The sequence below is a fragment of the Pteropus medius genome, unplaced genomic scaffold (genome assembly GCF_902729225.1).
Source record: "Pteropus medius unplaced genomic scaffold, Ma_sr-lr_union100, whole genome shotgun sequence".
NCBI lineage: Eukaryota > Metazoa > Chordata > Mammalia > Chiroptera > Pteropodidae > Pteropus > Pteropus medius.
Window position 1 is genome coordinate 2,108,947 of NW_024348304.1, and position 27,646 is coordinate 2,136,592.

At 41.9% G+C, this 27,646-nt stretch overlaps 1 protein-coding gene across 1 annotated transcript in view; it reads left to right on the forward strand.

Annotated features, from left to right (window-relative positions):
- AFG2A (AAA ATPase AFG2A) overlaps window positions 1-27,646 on the forward strand; it is a 232,585-nt gene that overhangs the window by 25,940 nt on the left and 178,999 nt on the right. The window contains exons 2-10 of the mRNA XM_039879553.1: window positions 258-613; window positions 4,803-4,924; window positions 5,948-6,105; window positions 8,500-8,558; window positions 9,153-9,797; window positions 10,944-11,073; window positions 11,349-11,405; window positions 12,887-13,010; window positions 15,085-15,340. Coding sequence (XP_039735487.1) covers window positions 451-613; window positions 4,803-4,924; window positions 5,948-6,105; window positions 8,500-8,558; window positions 9,153-9,797; window positions 10,944-11,073; window positions 11,349-11,405; window positions 12,887-13,010; window positions 15,085-15,340 — 1,714 coding nt within the window. The 5' untranslated portion in view covers window positions 258-450. The remainder of the gene's footprint in view (window positions 1-257; window positions 614-4,802; window positions 4,925-5,947; window positions 6,106-8,499; window positions 8,559-9,152; window positions 9,798-10,943; window positions 11,074-11,348; window positions 11,406-12,886; window positions 13,011-15,084; window positions 15,341-27,646) is intronic.

Here is a 27,646-nt window from a genome sequence, read left to right on the forward strand (position 1 = left end):
AGCTGGGCTGCCTGCTTTGTAGCGCTGTATCCAAGAGACCGCGAGGTCCGGTCCACGCGCCCGCCCCAGGAACTTGCCCGGCCCCGGGAAAGCGGGGAGAAACTTTCCCATCGCTCTCCCGCCCTCCCCTCATAGTTTAATTCAACACACGTGTGTTCAGGGATAGGGAAGGCCTTGGAAATACGAAAAGGTTTTGTCTTTCAGGAATGTACAATCTAAATGACGGTTCCGTCCACCTAATCCGTCTTCTTTCGCAGAAAAACCTCTTCAAGCTCTTCAAAGACGGCGGATTCCGAAGACGCTCGGTTCTTCTCCAGATGCGCTCCGCTCGGAGGATTACGGCACAGGGGGGTGGAGCCTCGCTGACTTCTGCCCCGGAAGTTTTTCCCTCGGTGAAGCGCGCACGTTGAGCCGGCTTTACTGCTTCAACTCCCAGGCTGCGTTCTGATCATGTCCTCCAAGAAGAGCAGAAAACGGCTCAATAGGATCGCCGACAATGGTTCGCCCTCGCCCTGCGCGGCTCCCTCTCCTAAGGGGGCTTCGGCTCCTCCTGACGAGCCCGGCGTCGCGGAGGCGGCGAAGACTCTGGCGGTGATCAACTTCTTAGAAAAAGGTGAGAGTTGCGGGCGGGCTGCCGGAGGCCGGAGGGGCGCCGCCTGAGGGGGCGGAGACCGAGGAGTCCGCCTCGGGGTGCAGGGGCTTCTGAAAGTCGGGCCACGCGGAGGTGTGAGAGGGGCACGGAAGGATGTCAGCCACCCGGAGCCGCGCCTGCACCGAGACGTCAGGCAGAAGTGGTTGATCCGTGGCTAGGTCAACGGTTTTGGGGGTTTGTTTTCTGTAAATTGTTTTGAATTTCCAGATCGCACGTGAAACAACTTTGCCTCATATAAAATTAACGGCATAGTCAACGGCAAAATTGCTCCTGTCTAGCGAGCGTAGGATTCTACAAAGCTAAATGCCCAGTTCGGTAGAGATGCGGGTGCTTCCTAAGAGACATCCCTGAGTCTTAGGAATGAAAAAGGTGGCTTTTTCTTTTACCTCTGCACAAGTTCTGGTATTTACTAGCAGCTGTTAATTACGTACTAGGTGAGGTACGTCGCATAGTTATCTCATTTAATCTTCACGGAAGTCCTGGGAGATGGTACTGTATTATTTTTGCCCATTTTGCAGAGGAAGAAAAGTTAATGGGATTCACCTCGTTTCACAGGTCCAAAACGGCAGAGGCGATATTCGAGTTAAGATGTGTTTGACTCTAAAGATCATGGCTCTCTTGAGTTGGAAAAACGATTTATATGAAAAGTCATTTATCGGTGAAGGTGCTATGGGTTACAGCTTTGAAAAAGGGATCCGAGTAAACGTAGCAAAATTTTTGTGTCTTATGCAGACCCTAAAGACAGTCTTAAGAGTTAACATGAGTTTTTAATCTCCCTTGGGGATCAGAACAACATGTTCTGTCCTGTGTATTTACTCCCTTTTTCTTGTGGATCCTTCACGTTGACATTGAAACTTACTGATTTCTTTTCCATCTTGAAAACATACACACAAAAAGGCTCTGTTTCTACCACCCTATCTCTCTCCACTCCTTCAATGCCAGACTTCTTAAATGGAGTGAGCGGTCCCTGCCTCCTCATCTCTGACGTACTCCTTGACCTCCAGCCGCCATTCCCTGGACACTGCCCCTGCCACGGTCACCCATCTCCATGTTGAGAATCCAGTGGACAGGTTTTCATTTCTTACGAAACACTTTACTTCTTGGCTTACGTGTCATTAAACTTTTCTAGTTTTTCTTCATCTTTTTGTTGATACTTCCTCAGTTTCTTTTGCAGGCTCATCCTCTCCCACCTGATGGTCAGCTGTTGAAGTTCTTCAGTTCTTAGTCCTGAAATCGTCTTTTTCTCTCTATAATTTTTTTTTTTTTTTGGCACGTTCATTCACCGCCCAGTTTCCCATCTATACCCTCATCATTTTCAGATTTACTTTCCTAATATATACTATTTCTAAGTCTTGAGTCGGTTGTCTTCTAGACCACTGCTTATCAAATGCTATAGAGATTTTAAAATTTACAATATATCACAGATCAGCACCATCGTAAAATACAATAAAAATAATTTACTAGAAAAAAGGTTTAAAAATAGAAATTTTTATTCGATTCAACAGATGTAAAATTATTGTCAGATTGCAATTAAAGCTTCTAAACGTTTATTCTAATTTTCTATACTTACCTTGTCACGAACCAATAACAGTTTGCCAACCACACTTTGAATAGCGTGCTATGCCACTTCTCTTGGATTTTTCTAAAGTACTTCAAGACTGACCTCAAGAACTTACATTTCTTCCAACAAAACAAACTCTAGCCCTCTTCAGTTTTTCCCATTTCAAACTTCAGAAACCTGGGAGTCACCGTGACACATCTCTCACTTCTTATGTGTTCAGTCCATCACTAAATATTTTCACCTAAATATTTTAATCACCTAAGTATTTCCCATGTTCCTCCTCTTCATTCTGTTCCCACTGCTTAATCCCAGACAGCATCCGCTCTCACCTGGACCACTGCACTAGCCTTTGTACTTTTGCAGCTAGAATGATCTTTAACATGAAGATACTGCATCACCCTGCTCTTTGCCCCTAACTGGCCTCCAGTCGGTGTTAGAATAAAGACCAGCAGCCTGACAGCCTGCTGCTCTGGGCAGCCTTGACCTTCATGTGGCCCCCCCTTGTCTCCCACCTCTCTGGCCATCCTCTCCCTGGATATGCAGTGCTGCCTCCTGCCCAGGACCCCTGTACAGGCTGTTCTCTTTGCTGAGAAGTATCTTTTTCCTCTTCATTTAGTTGATTCCTACTCTTTAGATCTGAATTGAAACATTACGTCCTTGGGGAAGCATTCTCTTATTCTTCCAAATTAGATCTCACAGTAAAGGCTTTCCTCTTTTTTTATTGCATTAATCTTAGTTTATAATTATGCAGTTATTCAGTGATCATTTAATAACTGTCTTATCCTGTTAGATTGTAAGCTCCATGAGGGCAAGGACTGTGTCCGCTTTTGTGTCCTGTGTCTAGCGTAGTATCTGCCGTATAGTAGGCGCGTAGTAAATATTTGCTGAATGACCAAAGGAAGGGTGGGTGGTTGTTTGACATTACCTGTACTACTACCTCATTAGTTAACCTGGCGCATAAGGTGCCCAGTAAATGTGAAGCTTAAAGTGTTGGAGGAATGAGGGCCGGTGACAGGAATTATGTGGCAGCTTGAGTAGATTTGCGTGTCGTAAGTAGAGGGTACAGTGGAGGCGCGTGAGAATTCAGGCCAGTGGATGGGATTTGACCTTGACCTCCATGAGTGATAGGGAGGAAGCGGTGGTATTTCGGGACGCTAGTGATTTGTCAGACCCTGGTGCGTGGTGAAACTGAGCAGGATGGGATGGAGGGAAGAGAAGAAAACCTAGAGTCTTGCTGAGGACCGATACACCTGGGAGGGAATGTCCCAAGGGAAGGGGAAGTTCAGGAAGAAAGAAGTGGCAGAAATGGAACATGATGAGGTCATCGAATGGGTCGCTTTGCTGTTATTGATGCTTAAACTGAATGAAAGACTTGATGTTCATGGGAAATTTTAATTTCTCATTTTAGTTTATACTCAGTACCGTTAATCTTAGCTCTGTGAAATGCTTAGTTTTTCTAGATTCGTTTATCTGATGTCAGGAGGAGACTAAACGTATTGGGAAGTTATTTTGTAGTGGCAGAGAGTAAAATAAATTAGACACACCTCTTGGTTTTGCTTTCATTGACTTAATTACTGTTTAATTACAAAAGCTGTTTTTCTGACTATTAGAGAATGCTAGTATTAGAGCTCTATGATCATGATATTTATAATAAATCTTATGAGGAAGATTGTGGCAGGTTAAAATGTTATCAAGTGTTTCATGGATTTTGTGCTGAAAAGAAAAATATTATTTTTCTCATCTACATTCGTTCATTTCACTGATATTTAATGTGCAGCTGCTATATTTGATGCGTTCCCAGGCACTGGAGATACAAAGATAAATATGATTCAATTCCCGTCCCAAAGCAGTGTATAGTTCTGGAGAAAGTCACACTGTGAGGCACATGAACATCGTGACGTTGAATCCTGGTCTCTGGCAGCGTGGGGCGCAGGGAGAATCAGGATGGACAGCTGACCAGAGATGGAGCTCGAGGGGGTGGGTGAGGCGGGCTGGAGCTTTTGGTGCTGTGGCGTTTTTTGGAGTGTCGCTAACTGGGCTGGACTCTGGGCCCCTTTGGCCAGAAGTGGACATCACGGGGGGCCATTTCAGTTGGTGTGAGTGTGCCCGCCCGGGGTGTTACTCTCTTCTCCACGTGGTCTTGGGCACGGAGAAGAGAGATGTCTATTTGCTGTCATGTGGGTCAGAAGTGGAGATGTGTCTTAATCCTCTAGTCCGGTAACGTCCCCGGTCCCCGGGTAAAGCCTTTGCATAGTAACTGACTTGGCTTGGAATTGAGTATGGAAACCCAGGGTCTCTCTGGTGCAAGTGTGTTCGATGAAATTAAAGACATTTTTTTAAATAACAAAAACTAGTACCCACTCCGTAAAACATCTTTTGGTTAGCGCTCGCGCTGTTAGCGGATCCTCAAAAAGCATTGGTTTTTAGTCTGTTAAAATAAGAAAGATGAGAACAGTGGTTTCTCCAAGGCATGGTGAGTGCATTCATGTGGTTACATGGGCAGAAGATTTTTATTTACTCCCAAAGAAAGCGTGCTCTAGCTTCAGTTACAGAACAGTACAACAATGATTTTCTTTTCCTTCTTGGTAGATGACAAAGTTCCTAAAAAATTCCAGAATTCCCTCGTTCAACTTGGACTCAGCACCATGAAGTCTGCAAATATATGTATAGGTCGCCCAGTGTTGCTTACCAGTCTGCATGGAAAGCAAGAGGTAAGAGCCTTTTTCGTTTCCTTAGTTTACAAAGATTTGAGATGTTTTTGTTTTTAATTGTCAACACAAACAGGAATAAATGAAAAAACTATAGTTTAAAAGACCCTCACGTCTGTATGAACGTTCCCTTCCTTCGATGCCTGCGACGATGATGGAAATATAGTCCCCAGATGTCATACGCTAGAGAGGCCTTTCCTGGGGAGGTCGTGAGACACACACGGTCGTCCCTATTTCTCCTTTGTGATTTTCCTCTACAGAAATGTTGTTTCGAGTCACACAAATATTTGATTAGCCTCCCCGTTTTCAGCTGTGCCTCTCCCCGCTGCCATTCATCGTACCTGAGACTCTCAGCCCAGACCTTTTTCTGGGTCACGTTCGGCAGCTTGGCTTTCTTCTCTGCCGCCAGCCCCTGCCCCTGCCATATCTTCTGCTTCATTACTGGGTGTTCTCTCCTCCTCTGGGGCCCTCTGGAAAGGTCTCGATAAGATATCTCTTATCGCTGCTGGCACGCCTCCCATTCTTTTCATTGTTCTGAGCTTATACTTTTCAAAATCCTTTCCTGTGTCTTGTGGGAGAGAAGACTAAATGTGCAGGCTCAGCTCACTGTCCGGAGCTAGAAATGACCACTGCTCTCCCTTAACTCTGAAGTCTGATGCCCGCGCTCCCACGAAACTCTTGTGCCAGGCCCCTCACTGTTTCCCGGAAGCAGTTTGTGTCCCGCCGGCCTCCCTGACCCCGAGCTCGCCTTCAGTACTCTCCTTCTCCCCTGCCGAAGCCTTTGTCTCCTTTCCTAAATGCGTCGTGCTGTCTCCTACCATTTTCACTGCCATCGTCCCTGATCTTCACAGAAAGATTGATTTGTACAACTTTTCTTGGTAACTCATGTCAGACTGTAACTCCTTTGGGGTAAGGGCTGTGTGTTGCAGATCCACTTACTTGGCAGTGCTTAGTTTTCCGTCTTAGAAGTCAATAATACTCGGTGAATATTGATTTTCTCATTTTAATTTCCTGTGTTCTGGGCAGGTCTACACGGCCTGGCCTGTGTCGGGATTTCCTGGAGGCAAGGTTGGCCTGAGTGATATAGCACAGAAGAACGTGGGCGTCCGGGTTGGTGACACCATCCAGGTCCAGCCTCTGTTGGGTGCTGTTCTGCAGGCTGAGGAAATGGACGTGGCACTCAGGTTTGGCTCTTTCTCTGGTGACTGAATCAGCGCTGCCTGGTAGAAATATAATGAGAGTCACAGACGTAAACCACATATGTAATTTTGCATTTTCTAGCATCCACATTTAGAAAGTCAGGAGAAGCAGGTGAAATGAATTGTAATGATGTATTTTATTTAACTATTATATGTAAAATTTTATTTTAACTTGTAATTATAAAAAACTATTAGTAAAATGTCATTCTTTTTTTCAAACTAAGTCTTCAAAATCCAGTATGTACGTTACAGTTGTAGCACATCTTAATCTGGACGAGCCACATTTTAAGCACTTGGTGACCAGTGTGGCGAGTGGCTAGTGGCCTACTGTATTAGACAGCACAGACTAAATGATTGCTATGTAACTTAGGGATTAAGGATGCTAATGTCCTGTGATTAGAGTGTGCCCTGACATGGTAGGCAAGAAAAATTATTACTGATGGATGTTTAATAATGTTTTTCATCTTGGTCTGCAGTATAATCAGGGCTTCTTGTCTTTTTTACAGTTGTAAAGAAGGGAGTAGATTACGGTGAGTAGGCAAGAAACAAGTTTTAATTAAAACCACTCGAGCAAAGTAACTGATTGTATATTTTAACTCAATGATAATTTGATCTAGTGAAAGTTGCTTCTATCAGACTGTTAAATAGTCCCTTATCAAAGACTAATTGTTTGATTCAACCTAACAATAGTTAAAGCATATCACTCATCCTCCTCTTGGATATTTTGTATCTAACAGGATTTTGATTGTTTGCCTATAAAAATCTTATCAAAGTTTGTTTTAAAAAAGCATCTTTTGGTACTTTAATATCATATTAGTTACAATTTTGGGGATGTGTTTATATGTAAGAAGCAGAAAACATTTTCCAGTTTAGCTTGATTTTAAAATGTTTTCTTCTCTCTTTACTACTTTTGTAGATGTGAAGCTTGAACTTTGGCATGTTTTTTCCTTTAAAAACAAGAAGATGTTTTCAGAGCATTTAACGGTTTAGTGAACGGTTAAATAAAAGGGAGAAAGGAAAAGGAACACAACACATCGAGCACCAGCTGTGTACTAGCACGTGCACACGCGTGCACACAAACACACATATGGTTTTTTACTTTTTCTTCTCATTTAATCATCCTCTAAACATCCTGCAAGGTATCCATACTTATCCCATTTTACAGATGAGGAAACCAGCTCCTGTATGGGTCGGTTAGTATTACCACTCAGATTGCGCAGGATTATTCTTCAGACTGTTTTCAAACAGGCCTGCGGTTACAGCACTCAGTTACTAGATTTTTGATGACCTGCTAACAACTAATGTGACTTCTTGAGGGCACAACAGTCTTAGGTGATAATGATCACCCACCGTGGTGGGACTGTGTATGTTTTAAATGGAGGGTTAGTTTTAAAAATTTTATTTCAAAAAAAAAATCATGTTTTAAATGTGTCAGCAGAGCTTAGATAAGAAACTTAATTTCCAGTAAGAAAAATCAATCATTTTAATCTGTTACTCAAATCCTTCAGTTGTGTCTAAAAAATTTCATTAGTGAGGTTAGAGCTCCTTCTAGTGGAAATGATTTTATCTGCACCCATTCTTTTTTCAAAAGCAAACTGGTTGAGTGTTCTTACTGTTCTTGAATATATTTGTAAATATCTTCTATTAAAAGTTTAATAAATAGGAACAATTTAAATATAACTGACTTCAGAGTTCTATAATCGAGTAAATTTAAGCATTTAGAGAGATCCAGTCTTCTCTTTCGTATGTATATACATTTGATTCATGAAATTTCCTTCTTGTTCTATTTCCCACTCTTCTTTTTATGAATACACACTTGATTCTTATTATTTGTGGTAGTTGTGTTCTACAAAGTTGCCATAGACACTGAATTAGCAAATATTGAACCTTCGCTCTTAGGGGTGTATATATGTATATAACATAAATATATGAGTATATATATTTTATGTAGCTTATAATCTCTAAAACAACACATGAGTATGTAGAGGTGTATGTATAACAAAATAGTGTTTTACAAAGCAACATTTATAAACCCTTTCTATATGTGACGTACTCTCACATTTTGTATTCTATTTAAAAAAGTGCTGGGTGAGATTGACTGAAATAATTTCACGGTCCACTAATGGAGAGTACCCTGTATTGTGAAGAACACTAATTTGGACCACTGGGACACCAAACCGAAAATGACATTTTAGTGGCTATAAGAAATATTTGAAAATCGTAAACCATTCCAAAATTGTGTAAATCATTTCCCGGTTGTAAATGAATTATGCTTTTGTTTTGGTCTACATTACAACTATGTATGTGTCATTTCATATTTTAGTTTTTGGTGTACTCGATGTTTATTTCTATTTCCCCCACTCCTGCCACCCTCTCTAGTGACAAAAATGTGGATATTAATGAAGAACAATTGGCTGGGTGTCTTCTGAGGAAACTAGGTGAGACATTTTTAAAATAATTTTTCAAATTTTAAGAAGCATGGCAGTAGTAAAAGTAATATGTCTTTGAGATCTTGTGTACTTAAAATTTTTCTTCAAAATAGTGTGAACGCAGAGAATATTCTCCTTAAAGAATTACTGTCCTTTTAAGATAGGGATGTATTTTCTCCCCGCCATTTACTTGAGGGGCAGTTGAGCAGTGGAGAGAGTATATGGCTTGTCTGTGGACAAAGTCAGGGGTAGAAGTGAGACTTTGAGCCCTCGAGTTCTTAATCTTTCCAGGAAGAAACGTTATCCTGGCATGTTGGTTTCGGTGGGCATTTTAGGTTAGGTTACTGTCAAATGTGGAAGGTCTGGCCATTTGTTGATACAGTTGGTGGGATCTTAGATGTACGTTGCATCTTGTCCCTCTCCGATCTCCAGATGGAGCTCCAGGAGAACGTTGCGTCCTTGATTTCTCATGACAAATTATTTTATTAATACTCCCATCTTCGATTCAGTTTTTTCAATCAGATTTGTTAAGACAATTGGTATTTAAACGTTACATGGGTGGAAAATTATGCTAACGTATCTATTGAACAAATTGTTTTCTAGATGGCAAGATTGTTCTACCCGGCAATTTTCTGTATGTGACATTCTATGGACGACCGTGCAAGTTGCAAGTGCTAAGAGTGAAAGGGGCCGATGGCATGATACTGAGAAGGCGTCAGCATGACCCTGACGCCGGTGCCCAGGGAGTGGCCTCCGAACGGTCCAGCATGGAAGCCAGTACCCTGGACATGTCCTTACAGCTAAGCCAGCTGGGTCTGGAAGAGCCTTGGGACCCCACATCGAGCAGTACTTCTTGCAAACCAGTAGATGACAGAATGACAAATAGAGCTGGCGACGTTTCGTCAGATGTCACACAGAGCCCCGGTGGTGGCAGTGGACTTGGGTTAGAGGAAACCACGAGTCTTAAATGCAGTTTTGCTTCTGCGGGAGAAGGAAATGAGCAGCTTACCGATGAAGAGAGATTGCCACAGTCAGCCAGCTTGGGAGCAAAATGCAGCACTGATACTTTTTATTTTATTTCCTCAACAACCAGAGTCAATTTTACAAAGATTCGTACAAATTCCAAAGAGCAAGACAACCAATTCAGAGTGACTTATGACATGATAGGAGGCTTAAATAGTCAGCTGAAAGCCATCAGGGAAATAATTGAATTGCCTCTCAAACAGCCTGAACTTTTCCGGAGTTATGGTATGATTTCTTCATTGTTTTGCACCCAAAATGGTTCAGTTCAAACTAAAAAGCACCTGGCTCCTTCCACCTCGCTGATAATCGCTCACCCTCTTTTCCTGTTTTCCTTTTCTGAGTGGTAGCTGTGGTAGGACGTGCGAATTCCCTTGGGAGATGCCAGTTAAGTGAGCCTGCTTCTGTGGTTGCTCGCCTTAGGTCGCGATGTGACTTAGTTGCAGCCTTGTCCCTTTTAATTGCATACTTGCACAGTCCTTAGGATTGGATCTAGAATGAGTATCTTACCACGCCAGATCGGCTGTAATGACTAAAGCAAACCGAACACTCAGATACACTGGATAGGACCTCTTGGTCAGGAAGCGTAGCTGTGTGCGGGTGTCTTTGCATTGTGGCAGGGGATCAAGGGAGTGACTTGGCCCTAGAAAACTCAGGGCTTCCTCTGGGTGCTGACTGCCCAGGTTCCCTGCATCTATTTGCTGAATACCGTCTCCTTCTCTGCTTTTTCCTTTTTCATGAATCTTTATATATGTAAAATGAACAAAAACTCGTAGACACAGACAGCGGTTTAGCGGTTATCAGAGAGTAGGAGATGGGGGGAGGTAGCTAAGGGTAAAGGGGGTCAAATATGTCATGACGGAAGGAGATCTGACTTGGGGTGGTGAACACAATGCAGTATACATATGACATTGTACACTTGAAACCCATATAATTTTATTAACCAATGCCACCCCAATCAAATTTAATAAAAAATACATTTAAAAAAGGAACCCTGGGATTGACATTTTGCTAGTAATGCTTACATTCCCCAAGCATGTCTAGTTCGATGAAAATTGGGATTGGTGTCTCGCTTTATGCCCTGGTCGTCCAGACTTCATTTTCTGGTAGTGTGGGATTGGGCTGGCAACAGTGCGGGTGTCCAGCCAGTGTTTTACCAATGCCCGGCCTGGCTTGGTCTGCAGAGAAGGAAACAGTCGCTGCTGGAGATCAGCGTCTGGCTGGTTAGTACATCTTTCTGGGGGGAAACGAGGCGGTCTGACTTACTTTAGTTTTGTGATGTAAGAAGTTTATATTTTGAAGTCGTGTTTGAAGCCATATGACAACACTTAGAAAAAACCGGTAATGCTGACTCCAGCGTTTTCCTTCTCGTAGGAATTCCTGCCCCTAGGGGAGTGTTGCTCTATGGCCCTCCGGGCACTGGAAAGACAATGATTGCCAGGGCGGTGGCTAATGAAGTCGGAGCCTACTTTTCTGTGATAAATGGCCCTGAGATTATAAGCAAGTAGGTACATCATTTAATAGAATAAACAGTGTTATTAAATATACCTCTTAAATGTGGTTTTTAAAAAATGGCTTCGTAGTATTCTGGCTGGATGTTTCATATGTTGAAATAGTTTAAATTCGCTTTTTTAATGTGTGTAAAAATTAAGTTTGGAAAATTATTTTTGAAAGTAATTTTAAATATTCTGGAAATATTCGAAAAGTCAGATGACCTTTAATAGACAAAACTTTAAAAACAGTAAGCGTTAGTCCTTAAATGTATTTTATTTATTACAGATTCTATGGAGAGACCGAAGCCAGGTTACGTCAGATATTTGCTGAAGCCACTCTGCGGTATTCTTTATTTTTAATGTTCGAAATTAGTAGTTGAAGCTGTATGAATCAAAGTAGAGATACCAGCACTTTATACGAAGCATGAAAGAATAGTACAAGACTAGTAGCGACAGCACTAGAACTAGATTGTAAATCCAGCAGCGCTCTTGTGCTGTTTGGGAAGTTTGATAATTGAGTTATTACATGAGGTAGCAAAGGTACAAACTTCCAGTTAGAAAACAGGTAAGTCCTGGGCGTGTAAGGCATGGTATGACATCTATACTTAATAAAACCGCATTGCATATTTGAAAGGTGTAAAGAAAGTAGATCTTAAAAGATCTTATTACAGAAAAAAAGTAACTATGCATGGCGACAGGTGTCAGCTAGACTTGTGGCGATCACTTTACAATATATACAAGTATCAAATCATTATGTTGTACACCTGAAACTAATAAAAAGTTATATGTCAGTTACATCTCAATTTTAAAAAATTCCATGAGGCGAAAGAATTAAGACAGTGTTGTTTGTTGAGTCATGTAACTTTGAGATATACATTTATGATTTTCTTTCTTTTGGGTAGTTAGGCGTATCCACTATATCTAGTTCCCTTAGACTGCATTTATAGTAGTAACCTTTTATGCTTAAAACTTTGTTATATTACACTTTGATTCACAGGAACAAATATTTTGCTCTTTAGCAGCGATTCCTATTGATTATTCCTCAGATTAGGCTACCATGTTGCATTGTGAGGAGCATTAGAGTGTAGTCTGTAATCAGGTCTAAAATAATATTATTTGTAACGTGGCTGTCTAACATCTCTATCATCGTTTTGGTATTTAACTTGTAATTACTGCTCTCTTATCAAAAGAACTTCCATTTTTAAAGTGCTTTTTTCCAGTGCTAGTGGATGAAATGTGTAGTGTGGAGCCCCAATACCGAGGGCTGTGCCTTGTTGTTTAGGATGTTTTTGTTGTCCCTGGTAGTTGGGAGTTACTCTTGTGAGAGAATTCGTATCTCCCTATGGAAGAATTGATCATCTTGAAAGTTCTTTTTTTAATAGGTTAAAAAAAATTTTTTTAAAAAGAGCATTTCTACTTTCTATTCCTTGGAGTTTAAGCCTGCTCAGAGGGACAACACAGTTGTGAGTCGATCCGGGCATGACAGTTTAGTAGGCATTAGTGGCAAGTTATGTCTGGGCCTAGTGACAAGTTATGTCTCGGCCTAGACTGCCATCTCATGAGCAAGAGACTGTTCTCAGTCCTGTGTATTGAGGGCAGATCCACTAGAATGTGATATTGGTGAATTCATTTAGACTAAAATTAACCTACGCTTTTTCAGCTTAGCATCCTATTGCCTTTGTCTTTAATATTATTAACTAAATCCTAAATTTGATATGTCATGTTTCAGTTAAAGAATTAAAACTAGTTTCAATTTTTAATTGAAATGTAATATCACACTTAAAAATTAAATGTATATAATTTATTTAACTTGTTTGTTTTTAGGCACCCATCAATTATTTTTATTGATGAGCTGGATGCACTTTGCCCTAAAAGAGAAGGGGCTCAGAACGAAGTGGAAAAAAGAGTTGTAGCTTCACTCTTAACCCTGATGGATGGTATTGGTTCAGTAAGTATGGCACCAGTATGGTTCTGTGCATGAACGGGTCAGTCCTTAATGACGTGTACATGTGTAGTAGCAAAAACTATCAACTACGTCTGAGTTTGGGGGTATTCTAGTGTAAGGGAAAATACTAACTGTAAAAACTAGAGGAAAGGCCCATAAAATAATTTTCTTTGGCAGATTTCTTAATAACTGCTAGGACAGTATAACCTGGCATGTTTTTCTAGCATATAAAATATACAATGATGGATTTATTTTGTAATAAATGGTAGTAACTTAAAAACCGGAAGCAAAAGCTGGTAAGAAAGATGTAGCTGTTAAATGGGATTTTACAAAGAAATTTCATGACTGAGTCTTATATACCCATGTATAATTTAATTCTTTTGGGGCTTTAAGTTTGGCAAATGAAAGGAAGGAAAGTGAGCGTAATGGAAAATGTGTTTGTACAACATTTAAAAGGAATTTACCTTGTCACCAGATCTCTGACGGGGCGTTCACTTACGTTAATCTGTGTGCTAATTATGAAAGGGAGATACTTGGGACTAACAGAAAATGGGAATGATAAAAATTCAGACTCTTGACAGCCATTTACCAGAAGAAGACACTTCTTATGCAAGATTGTAAATAACTCATTTTTTAGAATCATAATATGTTAGAACCAAAAGAAATTATAACGTAATCTCAAGTTCTCATTTTGCACATTAAAAAACTGGACTAATGGAACTTTTTGGTTTTCACTGCCTGTTGGTAGAAACTGAACACGTGAAAACAATGTGAAGCTTTGGTATTAAATCTCTGTTATTTGCTGACATCCGTTGCACTTTTTAAGAGTAACAAGCGAAGGGTCGCTACCTGGTTCTCAGTCTTGGGGCAGTACCTGAGTGTGATCGTCATGTCCCAGGCTTGGTTCTCAGTTTATAAAGCTGGAGAAGCCAGAGTTGCTAGTGTGTTGGAGATGGGGGTGGGGGGCGCAGCTCTGAGGGCTCACCCACAACAATACCACTCACAAGAGCTCATAGAAACCAGGGCACCGGTTTATTGATTTGTAATAAGAAATATAAATATTTAGCTGACCGCAGATCTTTGTTTATGGGTGACTCTATTTTCACCTTAAAGGCAAATATATATGGAGAGCTGTCTTATAATTAGAATTCTTGGTGATTAAGAGGTCGGCCAGCAGGCTCTGGGTTGGAGGGTCTCAGTCACTGTGTTGCTGCTACCACTTTCTCTGCCACTGGGCCAGGCCTGCTGTGGACTGACGTTCTGCCTTTGGGCAGGATGGGAAGCATGTGACACTGATATTTTAGTCAGTAGATATTTAAGGGCCTGTATTCGTCTTCTAAATTCATAATTCACAGATTCATTAGAATCTATGCATTTTCTGTTGGCACATCCAGTGTAATGGATTAGGTCTGAGCTTTCTTGCTTCGAATCGCATTCCGGTGAGGCTTGTCTCTGTGAGATTACTCTCGGGTCCTCTGAATAGAATGTTGGGGAATTTCTATAGGTGGCTGATCATGATCACAGTTCTTTATAATTTGTTCCAAATTTTATTCTCAGAGTAAAAGTCCATACGTATTCAAGGGCGGCTGATACTTGGGCGTTGTTATTAATATTTTCAGGAATTTAAAAATTTATCAAAATAAAAAATGAAGCAGTGAAGAAAATTTTATTTGAATAATATGTAGGTCATAATCTTTGCTTTCAAGTAGGGAAAAAGACAAAATAGTTAAGTTTTAATAACTACACGGTAGGGCGTTACGTTATTAGAATAGTGTGGGTAACGTGCTGGAGTGGGATAGACAGTGCTTACAGTAGATAGAGAGGTAAGAATTGGAAAGCTTTCTAGGTGGGGAGCATTTCGGCCACGCTTTGGAAAATGTGGGCTGAGTAATAAAAGTTTAAGGGATAGGACTTAGCAGCCGGGACAGTTAACGCCATCCTTGTTTAATTATACAGCGTGTGTGTATGTGTGTCTATATAATATACGTATTACATATATAACATGTTGTATATAATACAATATGTATTATATATATATTACTTTTAGAAGAGTAACGTTTTCATTTTATTTTGTTAGGAAGGAAGTGAGGGACAGGTGTTGGTCCTCGGGGCCACAAATCGCCCTCACGCTTTGGATGCTGCACTCCGCAGACCCGGACGATTTGACAGAGAGATTGAGATCGGAGTTCCCAGTGCTCAGGACCGGCTAGATATCCTCCAGAAGCTGCTTCGAAGGGTCCCCCACTTGCTCACCAGGGCCGAGCTGCTGCAGCTGGCAAATAGCGCTCATGGCTACGTAGGGGCAGACTTGAAAGCCTTGTGTAATGAAGCAGGTGAGAGTGACTTGCCAAGTCGGTCTGTATCGATGGACTTTTTTATTTACACACTGATAATTTATATCTCATTTCTTAATGGAAAAGCTTATATTTTTCTAATCATAAAATAGTTATTGGAAAAAAATCAAGATAATTCAGAAAACTATAAGAAAAATCCCTCTTCATCCCACCTCCTAAAGATAACCACTGTATAGCATGTGTCCCTTCAGACTTAGGTGAGGGCGTGCACATGCACACGCACACACACGCGCATGTGACTGGATGCATCAGTGGCAGTATTAATGATGACAGCATTTATTGATAGAAAAATCAGAATTTCCCTTAAGGATCAGCTTTGTGTTTGTCAAAGTGCTATGAAAGTACTTGGCGGATCCTAAGGATTCTGTGCCTTGGGACGTGCCAGGGTGTTTGTGTCTGCGGACGTGTAAGGGCCGTGACTGGTCACGTGACTCTTTGACTTAAGAGCCTCCCCATGGCATGACCGTGGTTACAGGAGGCCCCCAAGACCTTTCAACGTCTGGGCCATTTTTCAGTGTTTTTAATCGTGGAAAAGATATTCAAATCCAGGTTCCTTTCATAAGCTATTGAAAGTTTTGATCAGTCAAGTAAGACTTTATTGAAAAAGATCTGATGGTTTTGTGTGTGTGTTGTTGTCATTGTTGTTTTTGTCCTGAAAGGATGTGTTTATCTTTTGGTAACCTCTAAAGGCTGGACGCAAACCTCAGAACATCTCTCGTTTGCCAGTAATCTTAGGTTCCTTTCATTTATTCCTTTTTCTTGTGTGGACATATGTTTCTAAGTCCTTTTATTCTTCGGAGGAATTTTTGTCAGATGTAGCATTCTGTTGTTCCAGTTCTGTGGCCTATCCAATATTTTCATAAGATGCTTTAAAGAAAGTATAACCCTTGTTGAATTCTTGAGTTGGAAATTAAGTTATTTTAGAGCTTTAGTACAGAAATACAGTAACTTCTACCTTCACATCATTGATTCATAGTTCATCTAGCTCAGTAGGCTCTCAAGACCCTTCCATTAGTCCTTTGCTCCTTGTCATCGGGCCTGATGTGTGCAGGAAAAGAGCTTCGAGAAGGAAAAACAGGTGCGAAAGGAAACGTGAAAGAGATACGGAAGAGGCTTTATCTTCCTCTTCGCAGAGAAGACTGGTTTTCTTTCGTTCTGTTTGATCACTGTCGCAGTTCCCACATTAGAGGACTCTCATTCCGAGGGGGACTGCAGGCTCTGCAGGCTACAAGGCAAGTGTGCACCTTCTGGGACAAGGTCCCTTTCAGTCTGGTGTCTTGTGCTTCACAGGAAATGGTGGCTTTGATCATGGCACTGAATTCCGTAGCGATGAAGAAGCAGACGTATCAGTGGACAACTTTGCGTCTTTCTTCCCATTAGGTGATAACGAGGTCTGGATTATGGGCGTACTCTCATTTTATTAAGCTTTGCTTTATTGCGCTTCAAAGATGTGTTTTTCACAACTTGAAGACAATCCCCTCCACCAGCAGAGAGGCTTATTGAGACCCTGGCTTTAGGAGGTGGCCTGGCACCGACGCCGCAGTATGTCTGAGCTGTGCCCGTGGCATTGTAGGTATTGCTTTGGACCCGCCCGTCTAGGCGAGGATTCAGCCTTCAGCATCCTTTATCAGACATTTTCTGACTTTAAGTACAGGCCCTCTCGGAGGCACTGGGATCTGGGACTCTTGCTGTCCAGAAATAGTCTGACGAAGGAAAAAGATTGTAAACATTACACAGTGAGTGAGATACGTACTCAAACATCCGTGCAAAGTGTTGTGACTTAGGAAGTGCTGTGGTTATAGAGAAAAAGTGACATCTGGGCAGACGCTTAAAGAACAGGAAGGGTCCTACAGGCAGAATGAGGGGCGTGAAAAGGCGAGACGGGGCGGCATCCTCTGGTTTTGTCCCCCCTGCTGGCATGTGGCGGAGTTGGGGTTTAAACCCAGCCATCTCACTCCAAACCCATGCTCTTCATTAAATCACGAACCAGACTTTCGTTGGAGTGGCATAAGGTTTTGAAATTTTATTTTATCTATAAAACCAAGGGTAGGATCAATTTACGAGGTAGAAAATATCCATGTTTTTTCACAAGTAAGTGTAGTCCAGAAATTGTGTTCTGAAACTTTCGGGGGGAAAAGTGAAGATGTAAGTCACATACTATCTGTAAATAGGACCATCATTTTTACGGCCCTGTGGCACTCCCAGGAACTTGAGGGAAATGGCAAGAAAATTTGAGAAATTTTACCCCTTACTATGTTGCATTTAATGGAGAAGCTGTGATAGGCCCGGAGCAAGGCCTCCGACCGGAAGAAGCGTGCGCTAAGGTGTGCTTGGCATGTGCAGGCAGTGAATGTAGTGGTGGCTGTGATGCCGCTTGATAGTTGCAGCTTCTCAGGTACTAAACTGATCTATTTTTCCCTAATTCATCAGCGAATCAGATTATGAGGTCATTTTTTAAAAAGATAAATGTTATAATTAAAGCGTCCAGCAGGGGAAATATGTGGTTTTGTGTGTACTGCTTAAAACGCTGAAGTGTGTTGTGTTATGTGGTGTTGTTCTTTAATGCCGTGTAGCAGAATAAAGTTTAAGAACAGTGTGCTAGAATTTTTTGCAGGGGATTTTCTAAAGAGGCAGGGGAGTGGCGGGACAGACCTGCCTCTGAGTCAGGCTCGCGATCTCGGTAAAGCCTTTGCCTTTTCTGAGCCTCACTTTTCTCCATTTATAAATTGAGGTTGAAGCAGATGTTATCTTAAGCGCCCTTGTAAATGTGACACTCCCTAGACATAAAGGAGAAGAAGAAAGACATGAATTACCAAAAAAAAAAAAAAAAAAAGGATAGGAAGACTTAGAAGAAGTAAAGGAGAAAACCACAAAGAAATCCCTAAGTGGCTCACCGACATGCCCCGGCCTCACTGGCTGCTTCCTCCAGCCAGCCTTCCCCACCCCTGACCTCGCTGTCCTCGCTTCTGTGCTGTTTGCCTGAATGGCTGAAGGCTTTCTCCCACGTTCTTCGAAATAATGCCGCAGAGCAGGCAGGGGTTGATTGAGAAGTTAACTGCATTTCTCACTGAAACAGTTTTATAATTTCTGACTGAGGACTTGACTTGAGTAAATTATAAAATTGGTTAATAGTGTAACTCAGAAAGAAAGATAAAACTCAAATTCTACATTACAAGCGGTAGAATTATGCTCAAGTGTGATAGAACGGGTGGGTGTAAGCCTGTCGCACCTACTGAACGAACAGGTGCGTCCCCATGTATCACGACGCATGCACGGAGCAAGAAGAAGACACTCAGCCCCGCGGTAACATGGAACTGCTATCCTAGTTAGAAAGCAAACGGTTTGAACACTTCATGTGGCATCCTACTGAAATTTAGAGCAGTTATTAGGGGATAATATGAATGGTTCTCAGTGTTTTAAAACGGCTGCCTGGGAAGTTTAAACTGTTCCCTTCCCCTTTTTTTTTTAACATGGCACGTTTCCTTGGGCAAGTGGAAGCAGTCACAGTCGTTACATTGACCTTAGAATTACACACAAAGAATCTTTTTTTTTTTTTAAAGTCATGGTACCATCTTAATATTTGGAGGTGATGTTAATGATTTCGGTACGTGACGGGTGCCCAAGAAGTATTCGATGGGAGAAATGCGTGCAAAAGCTGGGGCATGTAGTGAGTCGTGGCCCCCCTCCTCGCCTCGGTAGTCTAATGAGAGTGTTGAGTAATCTCAGTTGAGTTGAGACGTGGCTTTAACCTCTGGGGAGATTCACTACCTCCTCCCTCTCACCTTCAGAGAGCCCCGCTCTGTGCCAAGGGAACAATGCCCAATGGTTATTGACGCCTTTATAAGGGACAGTGGACAAGGTGTAACCGTCCCGAGACACCTTCAGTAACTGCTGCTGTTTTCGCAAACATTTCCAGTCCATTTTTGGCTTCCTACTGTAAGATTTCTCAACTGTGGCTCTGGGTGGGGACTTTATTTTGTTTAAAATCAGAGCTTTTCAGGAAGCATTTTCATTGTTTACCAGTCGTGCTATGCTTAGGGGACAGCTTGAGAACGCCCGCTGGCTCACCTGGAAAGTAAGGCACCTTGACTTCGAGGTTTGTAAAGACGAGAGAGACTCCAGCTCCAGGCGACGTATCCTGAGTGCCCACGTTATTGTCTCTGTTACTTATTCTTCTCCACAGAATTCAGATTCATTTCATGTGTTGTCAGCTTAGGACATAGTATCACTCGGAGCAGAGGTTCTCAACCTCTGAGGTGTATCGGAATCACCTGGGGAACTTAGGGCACGAGATTGCGGCAGGAGCCCCACTCCCAGAGTTCCTGACTCGGTAGGTGTGGCTGTACTCGCGAATGTATGACAGGTCTCCTGCTGCTCCTGCTCTGGGAAGCACACTTTGAGAGCCCAGGACATAGGTCGTTGGTTCTTAACCTCATTCTGCATCGTGTTCACCTGGGAGTCCGCCCCCTCCGCGGACTGCATCGAGTAGGGAGGTGGGAGCCAAGTCAGTATGCAGAGCGTTTCCCATGGGAGTTAGACACGCAGGTCCTGCACTTGCCTGTGAGCAGGCGTTGGAGTCCCCGACCGAGGCGGGCTCTCCAGCTTAAAGCGGTGTGAGGTGCACTTGCCAGCTCGTTAATCACAATTTCGGGCCCCATCCTCCTGGTTCAGTAGGTCTAGGCGGGGCCCAGGAATTTTGCATTTTTATCAAGTTACAGGTGACGTTAATGCCGCTGGTGAAGGACAGCACCTGAGATCCACGCATCTGGGCCAGACAGCTGTCTGGTTTCTGAAGAGTCTCTAACTGATTTAAACAACTGCATTAAATTTAGGGAATGTGATGCTCTGACCTCCTCTGAGAGTTTCGAGTTTCCTCCCAGAGTTTTTATGCGACAGTATTTTCCGCTACACACTGTATCATTTAACTTTCCTGCTCTAGGAGAAAATGAGTATCCACGTTTGTCCTGCAGGTATGAATGATGGTTCTGAATAAAACTTAAAAATGATAAATAATTCTGAAAGATGGAAAAGCCACAATGAATGAAACAGTTGAGAATTAACAATTCGAAATACAAATGAGAATACAGACATACGTTCTTCCTCGTAGCATTTGCTTGGTTATGCTTCGTGGACCTGTGCGTCTCTGAGCCTTGCTGTGTGCTGGCTGGCGGTCTTCCTTCTTCCTGCACGGCCTTCCCGTCGGGGAAGCTGCTCTTTTTAACAGAACGTGGTGCACAGGTGTCTCGTCATAGCATACAGAAGTGATCCAGGGTTTCATAAAACCTACGTGAACTATGTTCCTGATTGTTTGTAGTCTAAAGGTTAGCGCTTATGGATTCTAATACAAAAGCTCACAATCCCTGTAGTACGTATCTGCAAGCTTTTCCAGAGGCCAGAGGTTTACAGTCCCTTCCACAGTTCGACACTGCGTCTTTTGCAGTGTGCTTACCCTCAGCTTTCCTAATCTTTCCTTCTTGTGTTATGACATATTTTCCGTGTCTTTTAACTTGGTCTCCATAATGAACGTGAAAGTTGAAAACGCTACAGTAGTGTTGCTTTCAACACTAGGATCTCTTAATATCCGAGCAGACGTAATGTTTAATGCTGAGGGTTGGGTGTGAAGCTTATTTTCAAATGTTATATTTCCTTTATAATTAACTTTTGAGCTGGACTATGATTTGATATGTGGTGACTTGTCCAAAAGCCTAATGTTTTGTAGCTCACCTTTTTAAGCAAAGAGCAGCTGCATTTTGAAATGTTTTATCTCAAGCGGACAAGCTGTTTACAGGCTCAGCTCTGACACATCCTGACATTTAATGTCTGTGTTTGTATTCCTCCTGGGATTAGGCTGCCTTTCTAATTAATTAGTTGCATAGCCTTTTATTAATTCCCTCAAAATTTATAATGTTTTAAATTAACAACATAGATAAGCATACCGCACTTTTTGGAAAACATGCAATGTTAATTATGTAGCAGAGACATGAGTTATATAAACTCTGCTGAATGTTAGAAGGTGCTTAGCAACAGTGTTTTCCAAATATAGGGATTTATTATAAACTTCTCCTTCTAAGGCTGCCTGTGCCATTTCAGGAGAGTGAATATAAATAGAGCTTGATTTCTTCAAGGAGTGGACTCGGTCATTTTGTTTACAGTGAGAGGAAGTATTTGCTTCACGTCTCTAAGAATTTATCTTTAGCATCCTTGCTGATTACACATCATTTCAGCGTGTTCATACCAAAGACTTGGGCCTTGATGAGATAGCATCACAGAGCAGGAAGAATGGAAAGTCTTATTTAAACAATGATTTTGTCATTATTACACTCAAGTGGGTCTAGTAACAATACCGAACCTAATTACTATAACGTAGCTTTTTTCGAGATGGAAAATTTTATCTCCGTACTAGAGTTCTGAGATATTTATAGCTCTTAGTCCTCCCACTCACCCTACACTAGCTTGTTTTAACAGGAATTTATGGTGGATGTGATACGTATAAAGTACCCAACAGTCCAGCTTTTAAGACGAGTTCTCTTCCTAACATTTTCCACAATTTTTTGAATTCTGCCAATGGTTTGTAAGTTGGAATTAAAATATTGAATCTGTGAAAATTCCATATTTTTTAATAAAGTCCAGGGAAGTAGTGAGGGTTAGTGGAAAGCTTACGGTGAGCTCTAGGTTCAGATGCTAGCACTACCCTTTCTCAGCTGAGAGTCGTTGGGCAAACCACTTACCCTCCCGAACTCCGTTTCCACACCTGCTAAGTGGGGATCATGTGTCTTTTTAAGAGTTCTCGTGGAGTTTAAAATAAAGCCTGGCAGCCGTGGTCGCGGTTCATTTAGGCCCTTGGTAAGTAGGGCCTTTCTCTCTTTAAAAACGAAAAGTTTCCTATTTTATACGTATGTATTCATTTCTCTGGTAGAAGCGTACTTGAATTTTAGCAATATTCCTGGTGTTTTATGAAATAGTCGTGGTTATCCTTGTCTGAGACATCGGGGAAACGCGGACTCTTTTGCCTTGCAGTAGTGATTTTTCCTGAATCTGGATCAGCAGTGGCTTTTCCCCTTCAGTAACATGCAGGCTAGGGACAGATGCAGCTTGTTTGGGGGGAGCCTCCCTGACGGATTTTCTTGTAGAACTTGGGAGCTGTCATGTCACCCGTAGGCAGAGTCACAGTCTCTTCCCTCCCACGCCTCCCTCGTCCCACATGTGAGTCCATCGCAGGTCTGCAGTATAGCAAAATTAAATTGACACATGCAGCACGATTACTACTGCGGCGCATTTTATAAGGGATCATATCTTTATTCATTATTGTAGCTGCATAAGTAAGCAGTAATCATGAAATATTATATCTCAAAACAACGAACTTTCCCCTCTGTTTTGTAATTTTGAAATATAGTCATAGTTATATTTGTGATGTTAGGATATTTCCCACTGCATAAATATTATAGATATTATGTAAAACATGGAATTCTTTTTGGTCAGTGAATTGGCTATCTTATTATTACGTATACTATCCACTTGAAACGGCTGGAGCTGAATGGTTTGTCTCAGAAAAACAGGTGGTAGTTTTGATTCTGTTTAAGCTCTAGGTGATATATACCATGTACATCGCTAGTGGAAAATTTTTTGAGTTGTCATTCCAAGACTATAAAAGTATAAAACTTAAGGAAAGGTGTTCTATCTAATTAAAACAATCAAAAAATAAAATCAGTCTATCTAAATAAAAGTCACTTCTAAGGGTTATTCTTGATTCCTTCTTTCTTTAGTTTTGCTTTATCAAATCCTGTCGGTTCTATCTTAAAAATTTATTCAAAATTTGCGCTTTTAAATTTTTTTTTCAAGTTTTGAACTGTTTTCATTGCTCTCTCTGACTGTTGTGATCTCTTCTTCCTGCCACTACCCCACCTCCCACCCCTCTTTATTCTTCGCATTGTCTGAGCTGCAGGCCTTGGAATTGCGGGTTTGGAGGAGAGCGTCTTGGTTAGCGAGAGGAAAGGGCGTGGCAGTTGTCAGCAGTTAGATGGTGACTGAAGCCGCTGAAATGAGTGAAATCACGCAGAGTGAGTAGAGTTCAGTTATGGAGCCGGGCACTGCGCAGACTGGGCCCTCCCCTCCGAGAGCCCAGGTGCGCAGGCACCTGCCGCAGGTCCCAGGTAGCGCAGGTCCCAGGTGGCGTGCTGGGAGTTTGGGAGTGATCCGGGAGGTTTCGAATGCTCATAAGGAGGGAGGGGGCAAAGGCTGGGCTAATAGCAAAGAGCTGGCACCGGAGACTGAGGGGTGGCTGGAGGGACCGGAAGAGAACCCACAGAAAGTAGAGATGCAAATGAGATGAGGGGAGGTTTTGGGGAGGAGGTAATCAGGAGTAACGTGGCATTGTATCAGCCCCTATTTGAAGCGCTTACATGCGTTAATGCACATTTACAGCCTCTTAAGTGGTTGTCTTCGTTCTATAGATTTTGAAACTTAGGTCAGAGAGGTTAAGGAACTTTCCCAAGAGCACTCAGGGAATAAATAGTGGAGCCTGGAGCGACCGCCCTAGAGACCGCAGAGGCGTCCAGTGCTTCGTTCGTACCTGGGCGGTCACAGGGCCAGAGCGGGGAGTTCCAGAGCAGTCCTGCCGCTGGCTGGGGACTGCAGCAAACTAGGGGTGATTGCAAGTTGTGGAAACGGGGATTTGCGATTACTTTCTCAGTTTTAACGGTGTGTTATTAGAGATTTAGTACCTTCTGTTAAAGGGGTAAATACAGTTGGCCCACCCTCCCCCAACTTAAGGTTGGTCAGAGCCAGGCAGACGTGTCCTTCGCCGTTTTCCTGGCCCCTCTCATACTTGGGCCTTGCTTTAGTTCACCAGGCTGCAGATCTTCAGCCTCTTTTGGCGTCAGAATTATGCTCTAATCCACAACTTTTTTAACTCAGCATTTTAATTTGATATTCACAATTTGAAGCTAAAAGCTCTATTTTTAGGAAAGTTTGTCGAAACTTCAGACGGTAAAGTGAATTCGTCTCGATGGTTCAGAGCCAGAGACCCTCAGAAATCATAGTGCGTTTCCTTATTCACGACGAGGACAGACCACAGATCCATCCAGGCTCAAGGTATTTGTGACATCTTGGCTCAAGATTCAGGTCGTGAGACCAGGGTGCCTTCCAGCGAGCCATTACTTTTTAAAGTGATAGGGGTTCAGAATAGACCTGGCTCCTGTGATCTCTTTAGGTTTCACCAGCCACTGTGATGTGAATAAAGCAGAGGCTGTGCCCTCTCTGAGGTGTGCCGTTTGATTTCTTCCCTGTTAAGGAGCAGTGAGAAATGGAACGCTCCCAGTGACGGATCGAGTGATACTTACCTCTTTGTGATGATGCTGAGGCAAGGGAGAGCCAAGACTCCAGCTATAACAGAATTCCTGGAGTTCCGATGTTTTGAAGAAATTTCAGAACTTTTAAAAGAGAGACTTCCATTTTGTTATACTTGCTTTCAGTCTTCATGTGTCTGAGTATATTATGAGGATATTTTACTCTTGACTTTTACAATCCAAATCTGAGATCCAGATGCTAACGTTTCCTGTTACTTCTTCACGTAATTGTCTGTAGGGTAGGTAGTAATTCTAAAAAGCATTATTCCTGGGAACAGTTAAAGTTTGTTGTTAATTTCTAATAAAGTTTCAAAAATAACGTCAGAATTTAGCAAGCATTGAGTGTAAAATGGTAGGATTCCATATGCATGGGACAGGATGATGATTGTTGACTGAATCTGGAGCAGACGGTTTTGAAGAGCATGAATTTAGAGTAATTGCTCTTGTCCGGAAGTGATTCTCTCTGGAGAGTGATGTGGGGTTTGAGTGGGGACTTGTCACACACTAGAAGGAATGTGTTGGCATCAGTCTGGCCTGAGGCATTTTGCCTTCTCTTCGTTTTGTCTTGTTTTCTATTCTCAACCTTTGAGAGCATTGGAAAATAAAATAATGAAAACAAAATGACAGAATTTGTTTTTTAATTAGCTACACCTGTTTTTTGTTTCCAAGTTGTTTCTTAAGATCAAGAAGTATTGCTTCTGTTTTTGTTTGCATTTTAAAAATTAAACTCTGTAAGGAAAGCAAAACGTTGTAGATTGCGTGCCCTAAGCTGTGTTCCTTGATGTTGTGCATGTGTCTTTTCGCTCTTCTGGTTAATTGTTTACTTCTGGTTTATAAAAATATATGTATTTTGAAAAATTGCTGTGCATAGATTCTACAGTGTCCTCGTGAGGGATGGTTGACATCTAGTAATTGAAGCTTAGCATCGCAGGATTTTAAAACTGAAAAATAATTTAGAGAAAATAGATTTTAATCTTTCCATTTAATAAATGAGATAACTGATAGCCAAAGAGGCAGTTTTATGTAAAGTGACACCTGAGCTCGTGGCAGATCTAGGACCATGGAGGACTGGTCGCATTAATGTGACGAGGGCTCCAGGGATCTTTAATTTTTACAAGCTCTGATATTCGTTTAACATTTATTCATAAATTCTGTGTTCCAGCTTCTATGTTATTTTTAAGAATAGCATTTGTTTAAAATACAGCACCTCGGTATTGAGTCTAGAATCGTGGAACCTCAAACTGGGAAAGAATCCGAAGGCCTATGGCCGTCAGCTTTGCCAGTCTGTAACTTCCATGTGGCCGTTTGTTTCTTTCTGACGGCCGCCATTCATTATATCCTCACACATCCAGAAGCCAATCAATAGAGGCGGACTGAGGTTTGTTTAAACATGTCCTTTTGTCTTTCTAAGAGTGAACTCTTTAAGGACAGGGACTTTGCCTTTCCTCGTCCTGCAGGGCCTCACAGTCTCTAAGTGTTGGGCTCGTTCTCGTCCCTCTGCCCGGAATACTCTGCCACCCGTCTGGCCGTGATGCTCATGTCCTCAGTGTAACATCACCTCATTTTTCAGGTCTAACCACTGCACTTGGACACGTTTTAGTATCTCAAATTTTTGAAATAAGGGAGTATACTAAGTAATTTCTGCGAGAGTTGGCTTAACTCTCGACTGTCACTAATCTCACTAGACTGGCTTAGATGTCCCTGTTGTGTTTCTGTGCCACTTGGTTCTTCCCATGTCATAATACTTGGCACAGTTTATAATACTGATTATTTTGTGTCTTCTCTATTAGACCGTTAGCCCTGTTAGAGGTTTATCTGCCTTCTTGCTCCTGTGTACCATGGCATGTAAGGGCTCAGTACATGTGTTGAATAAATTATGTCTAGGAGGTTCTCTGAATATTTTGAATGTATGAATAAATGAATTGATGTTGAAGAAGAGTAACTTACGGTCAATGAAGGTATCTTAGTGGCTTCATGATATTTTAATAATCGTTTTGCTATAATATGAATTGTAACTGAATAGATCAGTAAGTAATACAGGTGCAGAATAGTGATTCTCTTAAAACTGTTCTTTAAAAAATACTTTCAGATTAAGTAACATGGATGCTCTTATCTCTCAAGTCCTGTTATTTTCTCCTAACCCCGCTTCCGTACCAGACATATCCGTTTGTATAAACATATTCTGGCAAATGAAAACCCTTTTTGAGGACTGTACATCGTACACACAGTCCATATTTCGCATAGCAGTGTTTCACACACAAGTCAGCTTAGTAAACATGTCCTGCAATGATTCCCAAGACCGATTAAGGCTTCTGTATAGGGAAGTCATGGAACATTTTCTTTTCCGACATCATCATCGTGTTAATTACTCGAATAATGAAGTGCTCTAAATAAAAATTAATACATTCATGCTTTAGCAATAAAATATTAAGGAGTAAACCTCGTCGATATATTTGAACACTTAGATTTGAGGTGAGAAAATATTTTAAATTTTAAGTTGTGAAACTACCAGCTCTCAGTGTTATTTATTTAAAACAGCTTCTGTGTTGTGGCTTCGTTTATAGTTTTTTTTTTTCCTTTTACCTCACTTTTTACATATTCTATTTTTTAAGAAACTTCTGTTGGAAGTATTACATATGTGCAGAGAAGTATATAAACTCTGGGAGCCATGAATTTTTCAAAGCGAATCCGCTCATGTGAAACGATCACTCCGATCAACACACAGCAGCGCTCGCGTCCTGGGACCTCCCTCGGGTCCTCTCCCAGCCGCTGCCCCCACCTCAGCCCAAACGGTCGTCTCCCTTCTGGCTTCTGAGCCCGTAGGGGAGGTTTCCCCGTTTGTGTCGTCTTTCACGCATGTCGTGGTCAGAGAGCCTCATCATTTCATCCTGGGTAGCAGTTCACAATTCCTGCCGCGTCCCATCGTGTGACCATGAGCGAC